This window comes from Pygocentrus nattereri, chromosome 16 (genome assembly GCF_015220715.1).
Source record: "Pygocentrus nattereri isolate fPygNat1 chromosome 16, fPygNat1.pri, whole genome shotgun sequence".
Taxonomy (NCBI): Eukaryota; Metazoa; Chordata; class Actinopteri; order Characiformes; family Serrasalmidae; genus Pygocentrus; species Pygocentrus nattereri.
In genome coordinates, this window is record NC_051226.1 from 15,071,008 (window position 1) to 15,093,772 (window position 22,765).

The window sequence follows — 22,765 nt, forward strand, 5'->3', positions numbered from 1 at the left end:
CTGTGGACACAGCACAAAGAGTTCATTCAATTCAGGTACAGGAAGGCAAGACAGCCACACCTAGTCAAACTGAGGAGAGTTTTAAAGCAACCATGACAAAAAAAAGAAAAATCCTGAAAAGTGAAATTCATCAAGAACAAAATTTGAAGTACAACCAAAGCACCTCGAGAACACCATAATAATAGTATGTTTGACTGCAATAAAAGCATTTAAACATTTGAAGCTTAAGTGTGAAAGTGGTAGCATTTGCAAGGTTGGAGGTAAATGGTGCTACAGGCCATTTACACACACACACACACAGAGAGAGAGACAGAGAGACAGAGAGACAGAGAGAGACAGAGAGAGAGAGAGAGACAGAGACAGAGAGACAGAGAGACAGAGAGACAGAGAGACAGAGAGACAGAGAGACAGAGAGACAGAGAGACAGAGAGACAGAGAGAGAGAGAGAGAGAGAGAGAGAGAGAGAGAGAGAGAGAGAGAGATGAATCAGAGAGAGATTAAAGTTTGAGATAAAGAGATAGAGAGAGAAAGGAGACAAAAAGAGGAAAAAAAGCAACTGAGAAGAGAGAAATAAAGTGAGCCAGTGAAACAAAAGAAGAGAAAACTGCTAGAGAGAAAGAGAGATAAAGAGAGGACAGACAGCAAGAGTACCAGAGTCAAGTAAGAGAGGGGAGTATGTGAATGAGTGAGCGAGTGAATGAGTAAGACAGAGAGTCAAACCAAAAGAGCATGCAAGAAAAAGAAAACAAATATATATACTAAATAGCAAGTGACAGAGAAAAAGTGAATAAAAGAAAAATTGAATTAAAGATAGAGATCAAGAGAGTGAGAGAGACAGAGATTGAAATTTGAGAAACAGAGCGACAGGAAAAGAGAGGCAGAAAGATAAAGAACAAGTGAGAAACAAAGTCAGACAGACAGAGAGAGCATGAGAGACAGACCCTTCGTGACTGACTCTGGCTCTCCTCACACCGCCGGCTTCTTGTGTGTTCCATCTATGTTTCATAGTTCTAACAAACACACAACGTTACCATAGACCACCATACACACATTTTACACTCTACCTTCTGCTTTATAATAAGGGACTGTGTGTGAGAGATGGAATGGAAGTAAGACCAGTGAGATCAAACTTTCCTTTTATATCTGAATAATCTCTCTGCACTGAACATAAACAGAAACAAAACTTTGGGAAATCCATGGGAATGGCTCAGAGAGAGAGTTCCCTGAAAACAAGATGATTCTCTATTAAAAGCATACTATACACTGATCAACAGCAGCATCATGTCATGACGATGACAGTTACCACACTCAGTAATATGAAAACCAGATGTGCTGAAAGAATAAAAGCACACATCTCAGACTGCAAAAAGAACCTAAGATGAAAGAGGAGCAGTTTGCACTGTACAGTTTGAAATGAAAATGTTGAGTCATCATCAAACTTTAAAAAATGTTTACATACGCACAAACACAGAGGTCGAAACAGTCTCATTACTATCAGTAATCAACCCTAGGCACCTGGGTGCACCTTATAAGAGTAAAGTGAGTGGGGCTTATGTTGTGGACACACCTACACTCAAATGAGTTTCTCTCTGAAGTCAGTTAATTCTTGGGGTTGTGAATTTAGGACCTTTACAATTTATTGCCATAAAAATAACAGCAATTAACATTTAACGGGCTCTTTTTAGTAATTAAATGCAGCTATTAAAGCATAAGTCTTAACTAGCTATATTGCTTCCTGTCAATACCTAGTAGCCAATAACTGACCCCCCCAGAAGGTGTTAAGTCAGAAGTTTGAACTTTCGTTGATTAAAACAAACACATTGACACATTCATATTCTGTTTGTTGAAACGTGCTTGTAAAAATTTACTGTGGAAAACAATACTGATCAACTCTAATGTATAACACACCCACCCACCCTCTCTCAGCCACAAACTAACACACACACACTCAATACACTCAAGGAAGCAGACCCACTTACACTGGACATTGATGATGTAGGGGATTCTGAAGTCGCTCTGCAGTGCAGGGTGTCTGACTACACAGGTGAGTGTGTGTCCCTGGGCGTGGCGGGTGGGTTGCCAGCTGTAGTGCACCTGAGTGGTGGTAGTACCGTTAGCATCATCTGCCATGTGGGCCTCAGACGTGCCGTAAAGATCCGTCTCCCAAGAAACATCGGCTGGGGGTCGGGCACGCTCAGCGATGCAGGTTGCAACTGTGGTGTCATTTCCACCATCCATTAGAGCCGAGGAACCAGCCGATACATACACTTTTGGCTCCACTGAGAGAGAGAGAGAGAGAGAGAGAGAGAGAGAGAGAGAGAGAGAGAGAGAGAGAGAGAGAGAGACACCTCATCATTAAGGTCACATGCTAAGTTTGCATTGAAACCCCTGAATTTGCAAACCATCCCAGCTGACAAATCCCACTTTATTCTAATAAGCTGTGATCAATCGGACATCAGGTCTGTCAGCAGTGCTTCTAATCCCTCTCTAGAAAAGTCTTTACTGATCAGACTTTACTGATCGTAGTAGATCAATATCAGATATAATTATAGTTGCAACAAATGTGAACTCTAAGGAATTGTCTAGACATGTATATTCAACTGCTCTTAAATTAGAATTATCTTAATTGTAGTACACTGAATGTCTTTTCAAATAAACACACAATATCACATATCTTTCCTGAATAAATGGTTTAAACCATTAAGGTCACTGATGGAAAAAGTATGTGGACTGCCAGGATAATGAGCTCTTCAACAGAGGTAACTGGAGTCAGATGTTCCAGTCAATTCAAGTGTGGGTTTATTCTGCCTACTAGTGTAAAAAAAAAAAAAAAAAAAAAAAGATTACCAGCTCTCCTATTTTTTTAGAATGGAAATTATATTCAAGTGCAATCAAGTGAGATTTCAGACAACTAGAGAAAGTATGCAGATGCTCTTAAGATTTGAAAAAGTGGAAAAGGCCATTTAACAAAGCTTTGGGCTTCCATCAGTCCACAAGCCAAAAGAAAAAGTTCACAAACAGAAGAAATTCAGCACAGCTGCTACTTTCCCTGTTTATAGGAGGCTACTCCAGATGAAAAAGGTTACTCCACAGGAAAATAATGCTCTTCAAAAAAATTTTTAAAAAAGAAGAAAAGAAAGACCACCTGGATGCTCCATAGCAATACAGCAATACTGAAACAGTGCTCTGCAGACAGATGAGGCAAAAGATGAACTTCTGAGGAAAACAAACAGGGCAATACAACAGGAGAAAACAAAACACTGTATACTATACGAGTGGGAATCATTACATGCCCTGCAAAACGATTTAACAATGTCTGAGCCGTGCCTGTTGTGTGATTTGTGATGTGCTAAGCACTGTAATGACATATTACCTAATTTCAATTTATTACTTTTGACAACAAACAAACCCATATTTACTCTGTTCATCTCATTTCCCTTTTTTATTTAGGTAAAAGAAGACTGAAGTAGACAAATCATCACTCAAAACTATTATATAAATATGTATTTTTTTTCCCCCAGAAGTAGATTAAATAACATTCAAACATTCTTGTGGATAAAAACAGAAATGTCTTTTGGTAACTGGTCTCACAACGGGCTTCAAAAAAGTAAAGAATAAATTAATAAAACACTGACACTTCACAGTATTTGTGTATCGATACAATTTTTAAAGCCCAAATATCACTATTATATTGCATCAATACCTCCTCCATCCCTACCATATCAGTACCAAAACCTCATCTCATCTGTGAAGCATGGTGGAAGGAGCATATTGTGTTGGGCTGCTTTATGGCCTCAGGGCCTGGATGATTTGAAATTACGGAGGGACCAGTAATGTCTGCCATATAACATGGGTCGTGCAACAATAATGGTCCAAAATACTGGAGCAAATCAACAGCAAAGCGGCAGAGTCTTGAGCTCAAATACAATGAAATGTGGCATGACGTGAGGCTACTCAAGCAACAAACCAACAGCTACAGATCAGGTTTGGCTAATGTTATTACCATTATAGGTCCCATGCATCACTAAATAGGAATGTTCACACACAAACACAACAGGAAATGTGTAAACATTAGTTTGCATATGAATCTGTAAAAAAAAAAAAAAAAAGTGTGCTTTAAAAAAAATAAGATATTCAGTTCACAAACCATTCCTCTGCTCTTTCTCATGTCTGTATACTTCACCACAACTAAACTGATACCACAAAAAGGAGACATGTTCCCCATGGAAAATAAGAACAAAGAGTGAAGAGATGGTTAACTGAACAAGAGAAGACATCTCAGAATAGAGTCCAGCACAAATAAAGAAATTATCCCTGTCCTATGAATCACTCTCAAGCACTGCCAATAGTGAACTGATAAGCAGAAATGAGAAAAATACAGGTTCTTTGAGAGGAAGGGGAAAAACACAACAACAAAAAAAACAAAAACAAAAAGGCATCAGCTTGAAAAACAGTCATGGTCACTACCAGCTGCAAGCAAGCTCCATTTCTCATCAGTCTCACTGAACGCTTTTCCAGAGAAGCTGAAATGATCTGTTAGAATGGCTTGTCCAATGAAAAGGGCAGTGTGCATCAGAGCTGCATGATAAGGACAAAACACCATACTGTAAATGATACTGCTGCACAGTACAACAGATCTCGCAATGTAATTAAAACACAATGTTGACTCAATAATGTGACATGGGTAAATGCTGGCCTGCATTATTTTGACCATATTATTCACACTTGCAGGATCACACTGACACCTTGATTTAGAACTGTACAATGTATTGTATTGTGAATATACTGCTACATATGGTGATTATAATATGTCTTATTTGCATTAAATTAAAAACACACTGATGAATCAATAATGTGACATGATTCAAGACTGGCCAGTATTATTTTGAACAAAAATGATCTTTCATCTGGAACTGTGATTGTTCAGGACGTTCGCAGCACACAGCGTTAACAAAAAAATTAAAAATAAAAATAAAATTAAAAAACAAAAACAAAAAAGCCCATTGTAATAATGATTAATAAGCAATATGTTGTGCAGCCTTACCTTGATTCATCAGAACACCCATAACATTAATCTCACAGCTCACAATAACAATTTTTGTTAAAGCTCATATAACCACCAACATCTGTTAACGTAGCTCAATGACTTTCAGCACTGTTCAATTTCTCTACACACCACAGCATTTCACTATTACTGAATAAACCTAGAACAAGACCAACTTGTCAATCTAATGTCTTAAAAATAAACAGTGTCAATTGTTGTTTGGTTTTTGGTTTTATCTATTAAAATCTGTATGATTGGAGTGCAAATTGAAAAATCATTTTTCAATGCAACACTTCCTGTAGCTGCAATTTGAATTTGATCTGCAACGCAATGCTACATAATGCTGCATGGCACTTCACACCCGTGTGTTGGCCTTTCTGCAATATCAGTAAAGCAAAGGCCAATACTGTGATTAACAAAGGACATATCCTACAGCTGTAGTGTGCATCAGCTTGGGCTGGGGAACGCAGGGGAGTACAATGAATCTTACAGTGTTCAGGCTGAACTGCACATCAGGATGGTGGGGCACACTCCCTTCCTGCTTCCACACTAACTACAGTCCACCTTCACTCAGCATCGGTTCTCTTTTTCCATCCACCACTCCCCCTCCTCCCCACCTCTGTACCTCTCATGGAATCTTTCCACTCCCGTCTGACCTTCACTGCAAGCAGCAGCGGCAGCTGAGCTTTTCTCTCTACCTTTCTAGACCCACTAAATGTGTGTGTATGTGTGTGCGCATGTGACATGTCATACATACGTGTGACTATGTGTGTACTGTACATGGGTTCTATGTACAGGTATGAGTGTGCACATTTGGCATAGTTTGACCAAGTATGCTAATGTAGCTAGTGATGAACACAAGCTAGTCAGCACCAGTAAGCACTGTGTCATTACTGGAGGCTTGTATATGGGCAAAGGTTTAAAAGACATTTTTTAAATTATTTAAATATATATATATATATATCAATATATGCCAATATATTTGTCAACACAATGAAAAACATGCACGTATGTAGCTGTAGGAGTATCAATTCTTACATATTTTTACATTTACAATTTACACATGACCTACGCCTGAAAATATGTTAAAAACTTGACACATTTTGAAAAATCATTTGGAAAGATGCTTCCTTCACATATGGGGGGAAAAAACTCCTGAATCTGTTCACCACTGCACCTCTTACCCCCACTGCCTCCATTACGTAAACTACTGAGAGTTTCATCACCCAATAAATGTAAAACCATAAACTAAACAAATGTTAAGTTTTAAACAGTGCAAAAGAGAACATAGCGGAGCAGAAACCAAATGTGTTGGGTGAGTGAAGATATTTTAGACTGCTTGCTAAGCTAGCACTAGACTCGTGCTAGTAAGGAAAGTACAGGGAGATTCACTCGAAAGAGGCCCCGTGTATCCTGTAATAACTCTCGCTAGAACGAAGCAATCTGAATGAAACAACATGCAATGTCCTCCTCGGTATTCTTCGAACATGCCAGGATGCTCGTGCTTCGGAGTAATGAGGTAGGCGCTGGACAGCTGTTGCGACGTTTAGCCTCCGTTTGCAACTTCTGGGTGCATCCCCTTCAAGCGTCTAGTACAAAACGGAGACCACTTCCAGCATCGCATATAACGCAATTGATTACACATACGTCAAAGTATGTAGCGTATTTTTTTGGTTCAGACTGCTTCAGAATACTTGGTGCCTCTTTTGAGTGAATCTCCCTGTATAATGGTAGCTTAACTAGAGGCTCCAGATATAAAAACATAGCTTCGTCCCATGAGATTTATGTTTTTGCTTCCTAAATTTGCAAAAAGCATCAGTAAGGTGAAATTAAACCGGTTTTGTCTGTTCGCCACCCTCTATGTTGTCCTTGATAGCATTACAGGAGTTAAGCTTCGGGCAGCATGTCATATTTGGTACACAGTATCTAGGCCTAGTGCTCAACAAATTGTCTTTTTTTCCCTGAGGAGTATTAAAAAGCTCATGTTTTTAAGGAAAATTGTGAACTCTGCAGTATAATAATATATTCAACATGAACTGTTTTACACAGTTGAATGAGGCATCCAAGAACAGTTAAAAATGTGTTGAGTGGAGGGTCTCTTTAAAAAAAATAGCTTTAAATTACAATATGGCCAACAATGAGTGCAAGCAAACCGTTATTAGTTAGCATGATGTCACCTTAGCAACTTTAGCGCTTAACTAATCTACTCCTTTATGCCGGTCATTCAAGCTCAAGACTGTACTGTCCGTAGACCCCACATATATGTGTGTGTGTGTGTGTGTGAGTGAGTGTGAGTGAGTGAGTGTGAGTGAGTGAGTGTGAGTGAGTGTGTCTGTATGTCTGTATGTCTAGTTTATAACTACACAAGGAAGAGCTTGGCTAAGTATGAATCAAAGTTATTCCCTCCAGTTAGCACGATATCATTTCCATAATGCTAACAGGCAGCTATTCACTTTCACTGCTAGCAACATACAGTACAGAGTTCTTGCAAATCAATAGCATACACCAAATATGCTAAAGTGGCTAACTATAAATACAAGCTAGTAGTCACTAGCTGACTTGATGCACTTTCCATAATGCTAAATGGTTAGCTATAGCTATTCAAATAATCTGCTCTTTGGATCATCATATCGAGAGATCGTACGTGACAAAAACTGAGAAAATGCTCTTAAACCTCAGAGAGTTAAGCTTCCAACTATACATATATACTGTAGACCCTATGTATGAGCGCAAGTGTATAGGCTCATTTGCCATCAGGAATAGCTTAACTAAATGATAACATGGCTAACAATATATACCAACTAGAAGCCACCAGTTAGCATGATGTGATTTCCATAATGCTAATCGGTAGTTATTAGTTTCATTCAATGCTAATACCATCGGCATTCTTGCCTGAACAACTTCTTTGAGTAACACTTTATGACCCTTAGACCAACATACTTGACCCCAGGTCACAGAGGAACCCTAAATAGAGGGCCATATTTCCCTCTCTTATACCCCTGTACCTACAACACTCACACCAAGCCTCTACATTTCTCCTGCTCTAATTATAGCTCCTGCACGGGCTCCCCCTCCCTCATTCTCTCTTCGCTCACTTCTCTCCTGCATCACTCCCTTCTCGCTTTCTCTGTTCTCTTTTCTTTTATTATATCATTTTTTTTGCTACGCCCATCCATCTCCATCACGCACTCTCTCGTTTAGGTTCAGCTTTGGTGCCTCAGTCGCTTAATCATTTCTAGTGATTCATCTTTGGCTTGTCTTTCTTACTTCTCCGAGCTTTGCTTTCCCTTCTTTTCTCATCTTTATTGCTCACGCACTCTTTTCTACCCCACCGAGGGCAGAATGGCTCTCTCTTACGCACACACCTCCACAACATTACAATGCATTATTAATCAAGTTAACTCAAGGCACTCTCTTTCTCCCTCACACATATAACACACGCACTCGCAGAGCTCCATTCAGCTCTCTGTGCATTCTGTGAGCAGCTCCAGCTGAGCAGATGGGCTGCAGGACAGAGGGTGACGTCATATCATTCTGCGCTCACCCATCTCCCCAAAACACCGCTCCCAACCCTGCCCTGCAGTCACTCGCTCTGCTACTGACGTGCACACGCGCACACACACACACACACACACACACACACACACACAGCAGCCCGCCAAATGCAAGCTGTGATACGAATGCACACGCCAACATCCTATTTTCCGTTTACAGTGGATACACACGCAAAAACTTTGTCACGGCACTTTAGCCCTAATATGTGCAAGTCACGGTCTGACAGCCGGACCACATTATCGTTTTTCAAGCAGACTAACAAGACCGAGTCTTGCACATGCTGAAGGAGCAAAGGGATTACCTCCAGACTAGTCTCAGAAGCACAGAGCTTCCCAGACTGTCTCATGCTATTGTACGTGTTTTGATGGAGGCAAACTTTCAAACTGAATTTCTGAGTTTACCCCAACGAAGTTGCACTTCCAGCTGTTAAACTTCAGTGCTTTTTACCTATGTGACTTTTAATGAAAGTTTTCTCCCTAATTTAGTTTTGGCTAATTCCACCCGCTAGCTACGTCCTTCCCATCAGAGGACGTTACCAAGCTGATAGGGTGAAGATTAGTATGTTGTTCCTCTGAATCATAGGAAGCACCACAAAATCTATTCAAACAACCAGCATAGAGTCTAATCATACATCACCATCCTGAACTTACTTCTCTTACTGCAATTTCTGCAGTGCTACTGAATGAACTATGCATTTCAGAGCAATCAATCAACAACTCTGGGGAGAAACTCAAAAGGAAAAGGTCTTTATATGAACTTTAATATATGCATATATTAAATAACTTTAATAACTGCCAATTCTGTTACTTCAACTAAGACACCCGCAGTGACTAGCATCATGTTGAGTGAAGAGAGAGAGAGCTACTCGGAGAGAATGAGGCCAATTATGCTCTGGCATGGCCATGGCATTGCAGGGGATTGGACCCACAGTCTCCTGACAGTAGGGCCAGTTCTTGCACAGTTGTGCCAGTCAGCCACTGCGCTTCCTTATTTAACCAATTTCATGAGTTTGACTGGAATGTTTTGATTTAAAATAGACAAACTAATTTTTACAAAAGTTGTGACTCTGTGCAAAACGTAAATAAAAACAGAAGGCAATGATGTGCAAATAATTTAAATTCTATATTTAATCGAGAACAGTACAAAGGCAGTATAACAAATGTTGAAACAGAATTTGTTGTTTAAAAAAATAAATATATACATGCCCATATTGAATTTGATGTCAGAAACATGTTTCAAAAAAGTTGGGAAAGGGGCATGTTTACCACTGCAATGCATCACCTCTTATAACAACACACTGCAAGAGTTTTGGAACTGAGAACACCAACTGCTGTAGTTTTGAAAGTGAAATACCCCTCCCTATCTTTACTTCTGAAAGCCTTAGCCTCTCTTGAGATATACTCAATCCTGTTACTGTCCTGTTGTCAATTATTCTAACTAGTTGTGAGACGTTCCACAGGTTTTTTTTTTTTAGTATTACTCAACTTTACCAGTCTTTTGTTGCCCCTGTCCCAACTTTTTTGAATCATGTTGCCAGCATCAAATTCAAAAGACATTTTGAAAAAAACAATAAAATTACTCAGTTTCAACACTTGATGTTACGTCTTTGTACTATTGTCACTTAAATAAAGGGTTTAAATGACTTTGATATCATTGGATTGTTTTTATTGACATGAATGATAAAGAATTTGAATCATCTTAACATGTGTAACATTTAGCCATTACATAAAATGTTAAATAAAAATGCACTAAGCACTGGTGCATTCTAGTGGATAAATATATTGTAATAATATAATAATCATGTAATAAAATTTACCAGCTGCCAATGACCAAATGCACGCAAAGTGGCAGTCACAACTTCTGCCCTCCTTGGCTAACTCCACATCTGTGGGAATGCATGTCCATGTGCAGATATTTATCATTTTGGTGGGAAACAAAATTCTGGTTTATCAAGCTAAATGCTACTTAGTCAACAGTAACAAGCAGGTCACCTGCGTAGCTCACTGTGATAACACCAAGCATTTTGTAAAAAGACAAAACCAGTAGATTTTAAAAACAGGTGTTCATAAAAGTTCACAGCACTCAGTTTTGTTTAAAGCAGTTAGAAGGCTGCAGGTGCTACTGTATTTCACGCAGGCCTGCTGTCCTACACATCACATTAAAACAGCAGTTTGTGATTGATCATGTTGGTCAAGTGGTTTATAAACTTCCAAGTGGTCTATAAATTTCCAACAAAAGCCATGTTAAGTGCTGAAACCCATCAGGCCCTCCGGCAACAGCTAGACAGACAGAAATACACACTTACCAAGTACGCTGACGGTGGTGGAGGCCTGCGTGTTGCCCAAGGGAAATGTGGCCACCTTGCAGGTGTAGACACCAATGTCGGCAAAGCCCACGTCCTCCAGAATGATGGTGGCATCGTGGGTGGAAGGTGAGCGGAAGGACAGACGCCGCACGTACTCAGGTGGGATGGAGATGCCAAACATGGGGTTATAAACAGCTAGAGTGACTGAACCAGTGGGCAGCCTCCTCTCCCACGAGCTCTGAGTCAGACTCAGGTTAGAGTCCACCTGGATCCTGCAGCCTAGAGTTACATTCTTCCCCAACACAGCACTGACCCTTGGAGGGACCACCACCTGACTTCCCCACACACCTGAGAGAGAGAGAGAGAGAGAGAGAGAGAGAGAGAGAGAGAGAGAGAGAGAGAGAGAGAGAGAGAGAGAGAGAGAGAGAGAGAGAGAGAGAGAGAGAGAGAGAGAGAGAGAGAGAGAGAGAGATCAGTACACCTCATCATGAAGGTCACATGCTAAGTTTGCATTGAAACCCCTGAATTTGCAAACCATCCCAGCTGACAAATCCCACTTTATTCTAATAAAGCTGTGATCAATCGGACATCAGGTCTGTCAGCAGTGCTTCTAATCCCTCTCTAGAAAAGTATATTCTTCTTAGCCTACATATCAGGGGAAAAAAGAGCCTTTTTTGTTACATAGGAAAGCACACCAGCCAGTAGTTGCAAATTGTTGAGTGGTAAAAAGCAGAAAATAAAGCCAGAGTCACAGGGGCCTCATTAAGAGCTCTAGAGGAGCACTAAAATTAGTGCTCACCTAAAACTCAGAAAAAGGCAGAAAAACCCTCATGCAAGGCTTTTTTTAAAATAGCGGTCTGAAGATGGAGCAGGAACAATGAGGGAACAGTAGGCAAATATGTCAAAAGAATGCAAAGAGGGCAAAAACGATCAGGATGAACGCCAAGTAACGGCTGCACAACGGCTGTGCTGTCTCGGAGACTCATGGGGCACCATAGTTAGGGGGGAAAAAAAAAAAAATTAACAAGGGGATTTACCACAAACCTTTCCCTGTTCAACCCATCCCTCCTTTCCTCTCTCTCTCTCTCTCCCCCCATCTTTTTAACCACTCGCTTCCTCTCCATCTGCTACCTTCCAGCACTTGTTCCCTCTCCATCACTTTTTCCTCTTTCCATTCGTTGAACAAAAGCCTAATTATGTCTGTGAGAGGGTGTGCGTGAAGGAGACGAAGAAAAAAAAAAGCACACGAGAATGAAAAACGTATCAAGACGAGACAGAAAGGAGAGGAGGAAAGACAAAAGCTGCAACATGGCAAGGAGACAACAGGGGCCACACGAGGACAGTCTGTGTGTCTTGTTACTCTCATGCAGCTGTGCTCACTCCAGCCAAACTGTCCATACACACACGCAATACCTCTCGTACACACATGCACACATTCTGCGTCATGCACAGACATTCTCTTCATGTGGCGGTGAGGGGGGGGGGGAAGGAACAGTCTCTGTGGGGAGATGGATGGAATTTGGAATTTGTTTAAATCTGCAAGGCATTTTCACATCTTTTATGGATCAGGCATTTATAGGAGGTTCCAGTCAAACACAAACATACTTATATACACTGTCTGAAGAGTTGGGTAGTCTATGCTCTTACTGCTTTAGACTTTCAATAACAAAAAAAAATTATCCTGCCTCTTGGATCTACTGTTGGCATTCATTATTACAGGCCAATTAGTGACAACAGTCACAAACCTATAAAAATTTAAACTTAATGTGTTGTTCCTCATCTGGGGAGCTAGGTATGATGACTGTACTCTTACCCTGTGTGCACACTGTCAGCAATAAAAATGCTCAACATTGCTTGGGCAGCCTTCGACTGGTTGCTGCTGGACATTTCAAAGGGAGAGCAGACAGGCAGTAAGTTCAACTGGATATCATGATCATGCAAACTACATTGTTAAAAGCATAGGAGCCAGAATTACTCAGCGCTTAGCCAATATCAACTACATTTATTAATTAACATTGCATGAGAGTGGAAATCAAAATTAAAATAATTTTATTACACTTCCTCCAATTACCATTTGGTAATTGGTCCCAATGACCAGAAGTGCTCAGTAGGCTAAACAGTTTTGCTCACTTTGTTAACTCTTGATCATGAGTGACCTCTCATTTGACCCACCACTTTTCAAAGTACTGGGTCACTACTGGGACTACTAACTAAGTTCATGATGCTTACCTTAAAAAAAAGCTCAACTTTCTCTAAACTGCATGGACCACTGACTTATATGCACAAACGCACATCAAGAGTTAATCTCCACAGCACAACTAATCAAAATCTCTATTTCAGCAGGGAGGCAGGACTTTTCCATACAGTAAAGTGCTCATGAGTTCATGCTTAGTGAGATGAACTGCAGTTCACAAATGAGGTAAAAATGTTTTATCGTGTGACACAAACTAAAGCACTTGGTCATGTTTTTATGTGAAGTTTATTAAATAGTTTCTTTCTGCTACCATGCCAAACTAAAACTTGTTCTTCAGATGTGTTGGCTAGTAAAGTCTGCTATCTGACAGGACCAGAGACATTATAAAAGAGAGCTAAGACGGGCGCAGTGCCTAGCTCAGTTCACAATGAGGCTATGGCGTTTTCACACTTGGGCCGTTTCAACATCAAGAGGACATAGGCGTCATGGTTTCTTTTGCAAATGTGAACACGCCAAACGAACTCAGACCCCTCTAAACGGCCCCCAAAACAAACTGAAAGTTTGCTTCGTCTGTAGTTCATGTTATGGTTCGCTAACTTTGTAAATTGTGAAAGCAAAACAGCCCCAGTCCGCTTTAGCTTTGCTTTATGGTGAAGACCTCGAGGCTCACAGTACACATAGCCTCAGTCTTCAGCACTTGAGCAGGTAAAACAGACAAAGGATCATTATAAGGTTTACTCAGGATAAAGTCTGTCTGTGATCTGAGACAGAGAGCAACACTGACTTATTCAAGCGGGAAGAAGCGAGAGCTTGCGTGATTCTGCTGTGTTAAGGTTCAAGCTGGGCACGCAATGCATTTTCAGCTGCTTTGACACTGAACGAGTGAAAATTCGCCGGGTGGGGCTCTGCGAGGAGCACAGCCGAAAACAGAGCCCACCACGGAAGACCCGCAGGGCCATTTTTGCAATTTTGCATGATGCATTTCGGCCAATCGTTTCAGCATGACCAATAGGAGAGCAGCAGGCGGGTCTCGTCAGCAGGAGGCTCCCATTACCCGAGAGGTCAGATTGATCAGAGAACGCGGTGTGCACATTGTGAGTGCTGTGAAAGTGGTCCGAGTTCTAGTGGAGCTGTGGTCTGAACAAAAAGTGGTCCGAGATCTCAAAGGACCAGAAAGAAAACCTCTTTATAGGTCAATTACACTGCAAACACAAAAAGAACTGAGGTCATTTGCAGGTTCCCTTCCTGGTTGACTTTAACAGAACTCAGTTAATTTCAAAAGAACCTAACCTTGTGAAAACACTGTATGTTAACCTATCACTTCACTACTCACTATAAATTTAGAAGATGTTTTCTTCTACCACACCTCGCTTCCGGTATATAAAACACAGACTCCGTATAGCACAGGAATCTCGCACATGGGTGTGATCAGCATTCCCTTTATTTTACGTAAACACAATGAAAACGTTTGATGGGAAACAAGGTCAGTGCAGGTGTGTTTCACTAGGACAAGACGACATCTTTTCTGATTGGTTATTGATGTCCTGCATCATTGCTCATTTGCATCATGTCGCCAGCATTTCAAAGAACCATTTTTGTACATGAAAAGTCCATGAAATCGTTCAAAAAAAACATTGTAATGCACTGAATTTTTTTTTTTGTGAAACAAACAAAAAATAATAATAAAAAATAAAATGTCCATCTGAAATAGCTTTCCTTTTCTCATTTCATAAAACAGTCATTCTATAACAGTTTCAAAGAACCCGTTCTGACACCTTTATTTTTAAGCTTGTATGTGAACTCAGAGGACTCAAAAATACCCAAGTTACCCCATGCGTGTTTTCTTTGCACAAAATTATTCATGCATAATAGCTGGCCGATAGTTGACCTGAATCGGAGAATTAAAACCAGCCCTTCATGGAACCACTGTGTTGTGGTCCAGTCAGTGCAATACTTCAAAGTCTCTGGATTCAATCGCTCATTTTCTCCAATTCACTGAAAGACGATCCACATCATGTTCCGATCAGCAGTCCCCCTGAGTGGTACAGCGAAGAAGAGACCCTGGAGAGACGTGAGAGACGCTGGAAAGACGACGAGGAGACCAATGAGAACAGAACGAAAAAGAGACCGAACCATAACTGCCCTGCGCGAAGATCAGGAGAGGAAATGTAATTGGTAAAACTCTTGAACGCAAAATGCTGCTTGGAACAAAGTCAGACAAATAAACGGAGATGCAGTACATATAAACATCCCTCACCCTCCTCAAAAGACAGCACTAATTGCAACAAGCTGCTGGTCAGAAGACGTAACCGTAAATCAGAACCCGCCACATTGCTTGGCAACAGCCTCCAAACACTCTGCGTGTCCGTTTGCTCCTGCCAACAACAACCCCCAATCTAAGCAGAGAAAAGGAAAGAGTGAGACGGCAAAATGTGTTAGGAAAGCGGAAGAAGAGGAAAGAAGGAGGTATGTGAGAAGACAGAAATGATGAGGACGTCCTCATTAGGAGCTTAAGCTGAGCATAGCATAGAAATGACTTCAGAGAAGAGGGAGTGATGGAATAGTTGGCCTGGCTCCAGTGACTAATAAACAAAAGAGAAAAATGACCAAACATTGCCATGGACACACCCACAAACTACCAGCTCTCTCCAATTGCTGTCCGTTTTCCAACAAGGAGATGCTGAACACAATAGGCTTTCCCACAATAAGGCCACATTCACATTACAAACCTCACTGCCCAATCTTTCTGCCTTGATAGTTCAGTCGTGTTTAAAGATTTATCCATGTGTCATGTCTGAGCAGACCTTTGCCATAAAAAAAGAGAAACGTGCATGTTTTTGACTTTATTCATGCTGATATTATTGTGAATTCAGAAGGTCCTCATAAACTTTGTGAATTCTGGGTTTACTGCAAGGAAGTTGAACTCAAATGGTGGATAAAGCAGTAAATGCAAGTAGTAAACTCAGGCAAGTTCCATGCGAGTTTCACATGGTTCTATGGTACCATGTGAACACCATAGACCAAGCTGGCCCATCCCAGTGGAAATATTCTTCATGCAAAAAAAAAAAATTTACTAGTTGCCAATGACTGTCCAAATGCAAACATCTGACACTTATGACATCCTAATTTTCAGATGTTACATGGTGATTAACATCTGAATGCACCATAAGCCTCTGCCAACACTGGATGACGACCATAGTGATTTTGTGACCATATGAAAAGTTTGACTGGGTTTTAAAAAAAAAAAAGAAAAACAGGAAGAGCCACATGACAGATATGTATCTGATCTATGACTGTGTGTGGAAGCGTTGAAAGCAGCTCAAATCTGATGGGAGAGAGAAAAAAAAAAAATCATCTGAAAGATTAGATTTCCATGTTCACACATCTCTGAGATATAAGACCTATGGTACATTCAAGTGTGCGGAAAAAAACGGACTTCATCCACCCTGTAATATAAACATAGCCCAACCCAGCTGGACATAAGGGGGGAAAGCCCAGCTCTTGTCCTTAACCCACCCTGCTTCTTCCAAAAAATTCTCCCACACCATGATCTGCTGACAGCTCCTTGCTGAGTCTCTCGCTCCACACCTATGTTAAGCATCTGTTCCCACTACAAACCACAGCCTCACTTCATGTTAAAGGATTTGTAATCCTAAGAGAAAAATCACAGTATGGGCTAATTGTATTGCTAGAGCAATGGAAGGAAAGCCATTATCAAGTTGTCTACTGCAGTTAGAGAACAAAAGATTTTGAGGAGGGTGCTCCTGGAATTGCTATAGTGCTATATTAATAACCAGACCTCTAGGGAAATTACTCCTCTCTTGCTTTTAATTTTTGGAGAATATGGCTTAAAATATTATTACTGATGATCTGCTTGGTCTCTGCTTGAACTACACGTTCCCTAATCCTTAACTTCATCTCGAGAAGTGTGTTGTGTTTCACTAATTAAATGCTTCAGTGCCCTAAAATGAAACACTGCTCAGGAGAGCTGTTGAAAACAGAAAGCTTTCAGGGGCTTGAGCCTGCTTATGAACCAGTTACTGAATTACATCATTTAATAACTGCTTTATACAGGTCACAAGTGCCCTGGAAAAATGCACATAGATGTTCCACGGTGCTATAAAGCTTGGTGTGGGTCAGTGTATAACAGACATAAACTCCAAGCAAAAAGGATTCTACATACTACCCTTTTAAATGCTGTATAAAGCATTTTTATGAAAGTTATTTTTTTCTTCACAAGAACAATAGCAGTACCAAGTAAAGTCAGAGACGTTTGAAGGAGAAAAAAAAAAAAACAAACAAAAAAAAACAACACAAAAAAATCAACAGAAAATACATATTTAACAGACACAGAAGCCTCAACAACTAAATGTTATATCAAATCTCAATGTGCACTATTTTGCCTTTAGTACAGCTTCAATTCTTTTCAGGAGACTTGCTTTCAGTTTTTCAAAGACATCTGCAGGGATATTTTTCCCATACCTCTAAAGTTCAGCTTCTCATAATCCAAGTAATCCCAAACATTCAATGATGTTGAGATCTGGACGCTGTGGTGGACAGTCTAATATTATGAGAATAACAGCAGGTTCATTTCATTAGCAAACATTCTTTTTGTGTATTTACTTTTCTCAGTAATAGCTTCTTGACAACTTCACATCCTTTTACACAAACAGTGTTGAGCTGTCTTCTCAAAGTGGAAGGATGGACAAGAACATTGCCTTTTTTTCAGATCTGAAGCAAAAGTGGAGTTTGAAATTCTCCTCTCACTCATTATGTATATAATATACAAAGAACAGAATTAGTCTTGCAGAGGTAAGAGTAGCACAAGTATAAATCACACACGAACCTTCTAAGCATTCAAATGATTCTTTGAGTAGTCAAGTTTCTAAATAAAACCATTACTTTTAAATACAGAAGCCCTGATGAACATTTTTTTTTAAACACACACACACACACACACACACACACACACACACACACACACACACACACACACACACACACACACACACACACACACACACACACACACACACACACACACACCAAGCAAGGTACAGCACAAGGAATCAGCCATCCTGACAGCAAGGACACAGCATTCCCAGCGGAGAGCATCTACTCTCCATTCTGCTTCAGTCAGCTGTCCTTTCATATGCACTACCCACCTGCAAGGTGTGCCAAGCATGTGAGTGTGTGATCGTGTGCTGGGGGAACGGGGTTAAACACACTTCACATTCACCACTCGTCACAGGTCATGAAAGGGTCAATATCTATACTGTGATTCAGCAGCTTCATTTCTCATTTCATGAGTTCTTCCTCAACTGAAGATGGACAGGGGAGAGAGTGGCAGACAACAAAAGAGATAAAGACAGAGTGAATGAGAGAGACATGGGGACGAAAAGGTGAAGCTCTGTTTGGAAACAAGACCCCTGTGTCATTACTCCTGGGGACGAGTGTCACCTTCACCCTGTGCTCATTTTAACCTGCCAAATCAGCTGCCCATCACACACGTGCATGCAATAAACACGCACACACGCACCGCTCCCACTGAAAGCTGCCTTTCCAGGATTGAGACCACAGCGGCCAGGACGGGATAAACTCTCAATAACAATATCTGCTGCCACAAATTCGTGCCCTGTCATCAAATGCTCTTAGATAACCCATAGTTATGCGAGCTGTTTCCCTGCATAACTCAGGATCAACCTTCCATTCAGCCACAGGAAAACAATGCAGTCTGATTTTACAATCCCGTCACAGAGGCTGCTCACAAACTTGTCCCAGGTCAGCGTGTAGATCTCTGCTTCCTGTTAAAAGTAACAAATAAATGGAAGTAAAGTGACTTCAGCTATAATCAAATATACAGTTTCTTTCATTTGAAATAATTTTTCATACTCAAAAAATATATAATGCCTAAAATGCAGTTGCAATAATCTTGAAGCCAGTAACTGTGTCTGGACTGTCCATTTCTAATGATAACAATATACTATACAGTGCCAGAAACCACTTAAGCAGGTCTATTTGAGATTACTTAACACAATTTGAGGCAAGTGTGAGAGGTGTGATATAGGGCTGGGCAGGTTTAACTTTTTAAAAAGGAAAAAAAAAAAAAAAAAAAAAAATCTACAGGCCTAATCCAATGACTTTAAAAATTAGCTTCTAATAAATTTCCCTGAATAGTTTCCTGTTTACCGCAGCATCCACTGACATATGTTCAGTATATCTTTGAACCAAGTTTCCATCACTGCAAAACAAACCATCACTTTTGCAGTAAATCTTGAGTGTGATGGTTTATTCTTTCGATCTTAAACCCTTGGGCTCCAAAAATGGCTGGCTGCGTTGGCATATGGACAGCTCTCTTCACACCATTAAATATGTGAGCATAATTATGGTGCAAAGGTGCCGGTAACTGTGTGAATGCAATACTTGTGTCACTAGTCAAGACTTAACAACTTAAGTTGTGTCTTCATTCTATTGTCAGCATGATGCCCATATTCGGAACTTTATGGGAAAAAGTAATGGGATATTCAGAGCAATCTTGCCCTGTTGTAAATATTTCAAACCTGCAATATTTAGCAGTATGAAAAATTTTTGCTCTCAATGTTACTGGATTATGAGGTCATTATAGAGTCAATATGTGCACACTGCTTCAACTAACATCTCTGCATGTTTAAATGACTGCCAACAGTCAAAAAACAGCCAGCTTTGTCTAGTGTGGTAGTTATATAGCTTTGACAGTGGTAGGCTACAGTTTGAGTGGCTGGTGTTATATAATAAATGTTAAAGTTTAATAGTAGGTTTACTTTCATTTGTTAGCTTGACTGCAGGACATACACTCACCAGCCAATTTATTAAGTACACCTGTTCAATTGCTTGTTAACACAAATAGCTAATCAGCCAATCACATGGCTACAACTCGCTGCATTTAGGCATGAGGTGGTCAAGACATCTTGCTGAAGTGCAAACAGAATGCATCAGAATGGGGAAGAAAGGGGATTTAAGTGACTTTGAACGTGGCACGGTTGTTGGTGCCAGACGGGCTGGTCCGAGTATTTCAGAAACTGCTGATCTACTGGGATTTTACACGCACAACCATCTCTAGGGTTTACAGAGAATGGTCCAAAAAAGAAAACATGCAGTGAGCGGCAGCTGTGTGGACGAAAATGCCTTGTTAATGTGAGAGGTCAGAGGAGAATGGGCAGACTGGTCCGAGATGATAGAAAGGCAACAGTAACTCAAATAACCAACCACAATCTCTGAGGAATGTTTCCAACATCTTGTTGAAAGTCTGCCACGAAGAAATAAAGCGGCAAAAGGGTGTCCAACCTTTTACTAGCAAGCACTTATGTACCTAATAAAGTGGCCTGTGAGTGTATGTAGCACTATTTGTATTTTGACTGCTAAATGATATAATTCGGTGACATTTGGGGCATATTTGGGTGACAAATATCTGGGATTTTTGTTTAGCACAGAGTGCAGCAGTCCAGTTTTTCAAAAGCTGGTAAGCTGTTTTTCCATAAAGAAAACCTGCTTAGACTTCATTTAGTTTAAGAAAGGAAGGAAAATTGTATAAATTTCAATGCAACGCAAAGCAGCTCCCCAAGACCTTGGCGAAGCAAATCTGGGAGGAACCAAGACTTAGAAAGGGAACCCATCCTCATCTTGTCGACACCAGACAGCAAAACAACAACAAGAGTTATAAAACCTTTAAATAAAGAACAGTGAAATTTCCAAACATTAGATTTGACCTGATGGATAGACTTTCAGAACCACTGGTTTCAGGACAGTAAACTGGGAGGCCTTGGCTACAGGATGGAGCTAGCAGATGGACAGGTGTTCTGGACAAGGGGGAGGAGAAAGAGCAAGAGTTTAACCTCACTCCATCTGCACCCGTCAAACACAGACCTGCAGGAGCCATGAGGGAGGCTGAGTGGTGCCTATGTGTGTGAGGGCAGACAGGACAGGCAGATACAGACCTGATGTGTAGCACTGCCGGAGAGCTTAGAGGTGCCTGGCTCTCAAGGAGCTCCGTGTCGTGTGAAGAAAGAACCAGACTTTTGGAGGGCGGGCAAAAGGTTAATTGATTATTGGGCAGTGGATGTGTGGGAATACAAGAAGTGAGGGATTAGCAACACTCTGAACAACTGCTAAGTATGCACTTGTGTACAAAGAGATATACAAGCATGGGGGTGGAAGGTTATATCATTATTGTGTGTAGTAGCCACCCTTGCTGGCCTCAGGTTTCATATAAATGAGGCCAGTATACGTTCAGCTGCCTGGCTCTCGGTGCTGGAATGCAAGGTGGACCTTAAAGTCTCACCCCCCCTTCACTCCAAAAGACAAATGGCCTGGCCTGGCTCCAGCCCAAACACACCAGAAATGGCTGCAACCATGTTCATGTCAGATGGGGTGGAGGTGTTTATTTTGCGAGCCAGTGTTTGTCAGAAATAGACAAAACAAACTGCTTATGGGCAAGTTAAAGGCTGAAAGCAGACCAAAGCAAACCCTAAAGGGGGCTAAAGATCAGGCTATTCACCAACTGCCATCTAATTAGTTTCTCAAGAACTAACAAGCATGCGATGACAGAAAACAGACCAAAATAACTGCATGGCAGTGCAAGGGTCAGGGAGTCAGTGGAACGAGCCAGGCTGAATTTTTATATATACACAAACTATATGGCTTGATGCAAGTGGACACCTGAACATCTTCCTTTTCTGTTGAAACAGACCCCACTCTTCGGAAAAGGCATTCCTACTAGATTTCGGAACATGTCTGTGAGGATTCACTAGCATTCAGTAACAAATGCATTGATGAGATTGAGCACTGATGTTTGGCAATAAGGCATTGCATAAAGTTGCCTTTCCAATTCATCCCAAAGGTGCCAGATGGTGCATGGCTCAGGGCTGTCCAGTTAGGTTCTCCCACATCAGACTCAGCAAACCAAACTACTGGCACAAAGTTGGAAGCAAACAAGTCTCCAGAAAGTCACTGCATGCTACCCTTCACTGGAACTAAAAACCAGCACAATCCATGAGAAATGGCTCTGGCCCCTTATTCCTTCTGCACCAAACTTTATACTTGGCGCTATGCATTTGGATAGGCAGCATTTTTCTGGCATACCCCAAATGTAGACTTGTCTTTCAGATTGGCAGATGGAGCATGATGTATTGTTTAAATGCTACATGCTTTAGCTCTGTTCTGTTAGTTTGAGTGGTCTGCTGCTTCCCAGCTAAGCTAGTGTATCTAGAGCAGAGCACAGCATGCATGCATAGATAGATGGATAGATGGATGAAATTGCTTCTTCCCAAGGCAGCATGTCAACATCTTAGTCAAAGTCACAGAACTCTTCAGTATTACCCATTGTACTTTCAGTGTTTGTCTACATAGACTGAAAAGCTGAAAGTCTGTATGCTTGATGCACCTGTTGGCAATGGGAAACACACAAAAACACAACATAATCAGAAGGTGTTACTAATTGATCTAATATACAACAGTAATGTTGCTATAAATCTAACACACACACACACACAGAGAGTGTGTGTGTGTGTACGTATGTGTGTCAGTGTGTGTGTGTGTGTGTGTGTGTGTGTGTGTGTGTGTGTGTGTGTGTGTGTGTGTGTGTGTATGTACGTATGTGTGTCTGAGTGTGTGTGTGTACGTATGTGTGTCT

The 22,765-nt window shown here is 40.8% G+C and overlaps 1 protein-coding gene across 2 annotated transcripts in view; it reads right to left on the bottom strand.

Moving 5' to 3' along the window:
* Positions 1–22,765, bottom strand: part of nectin3b (nectin cell adhesion molecule 3b) — a 78,073-nt gene that overhangs the window by 39,946 nt on the left and 15,362 nt on the right. For both annotated transcript variants that reach the window (XM_017718070.2, XM_017718069.2), the window contains exons 2-3: positions 10,905–11,252; positions 1,980–2,279 (exon numbers count right to left, since the gene is read on the bottom strand). In XM_017718070.2, the coding sequence (XP_017573559.1) occupies positions 1,980–2,279; positions 10,905–11,252 (648 nt within the window). The remainder of the gene's footprint in view (positions 1–1,979; positions 2,280–10,904; positions 11,253–22,765) is intronic.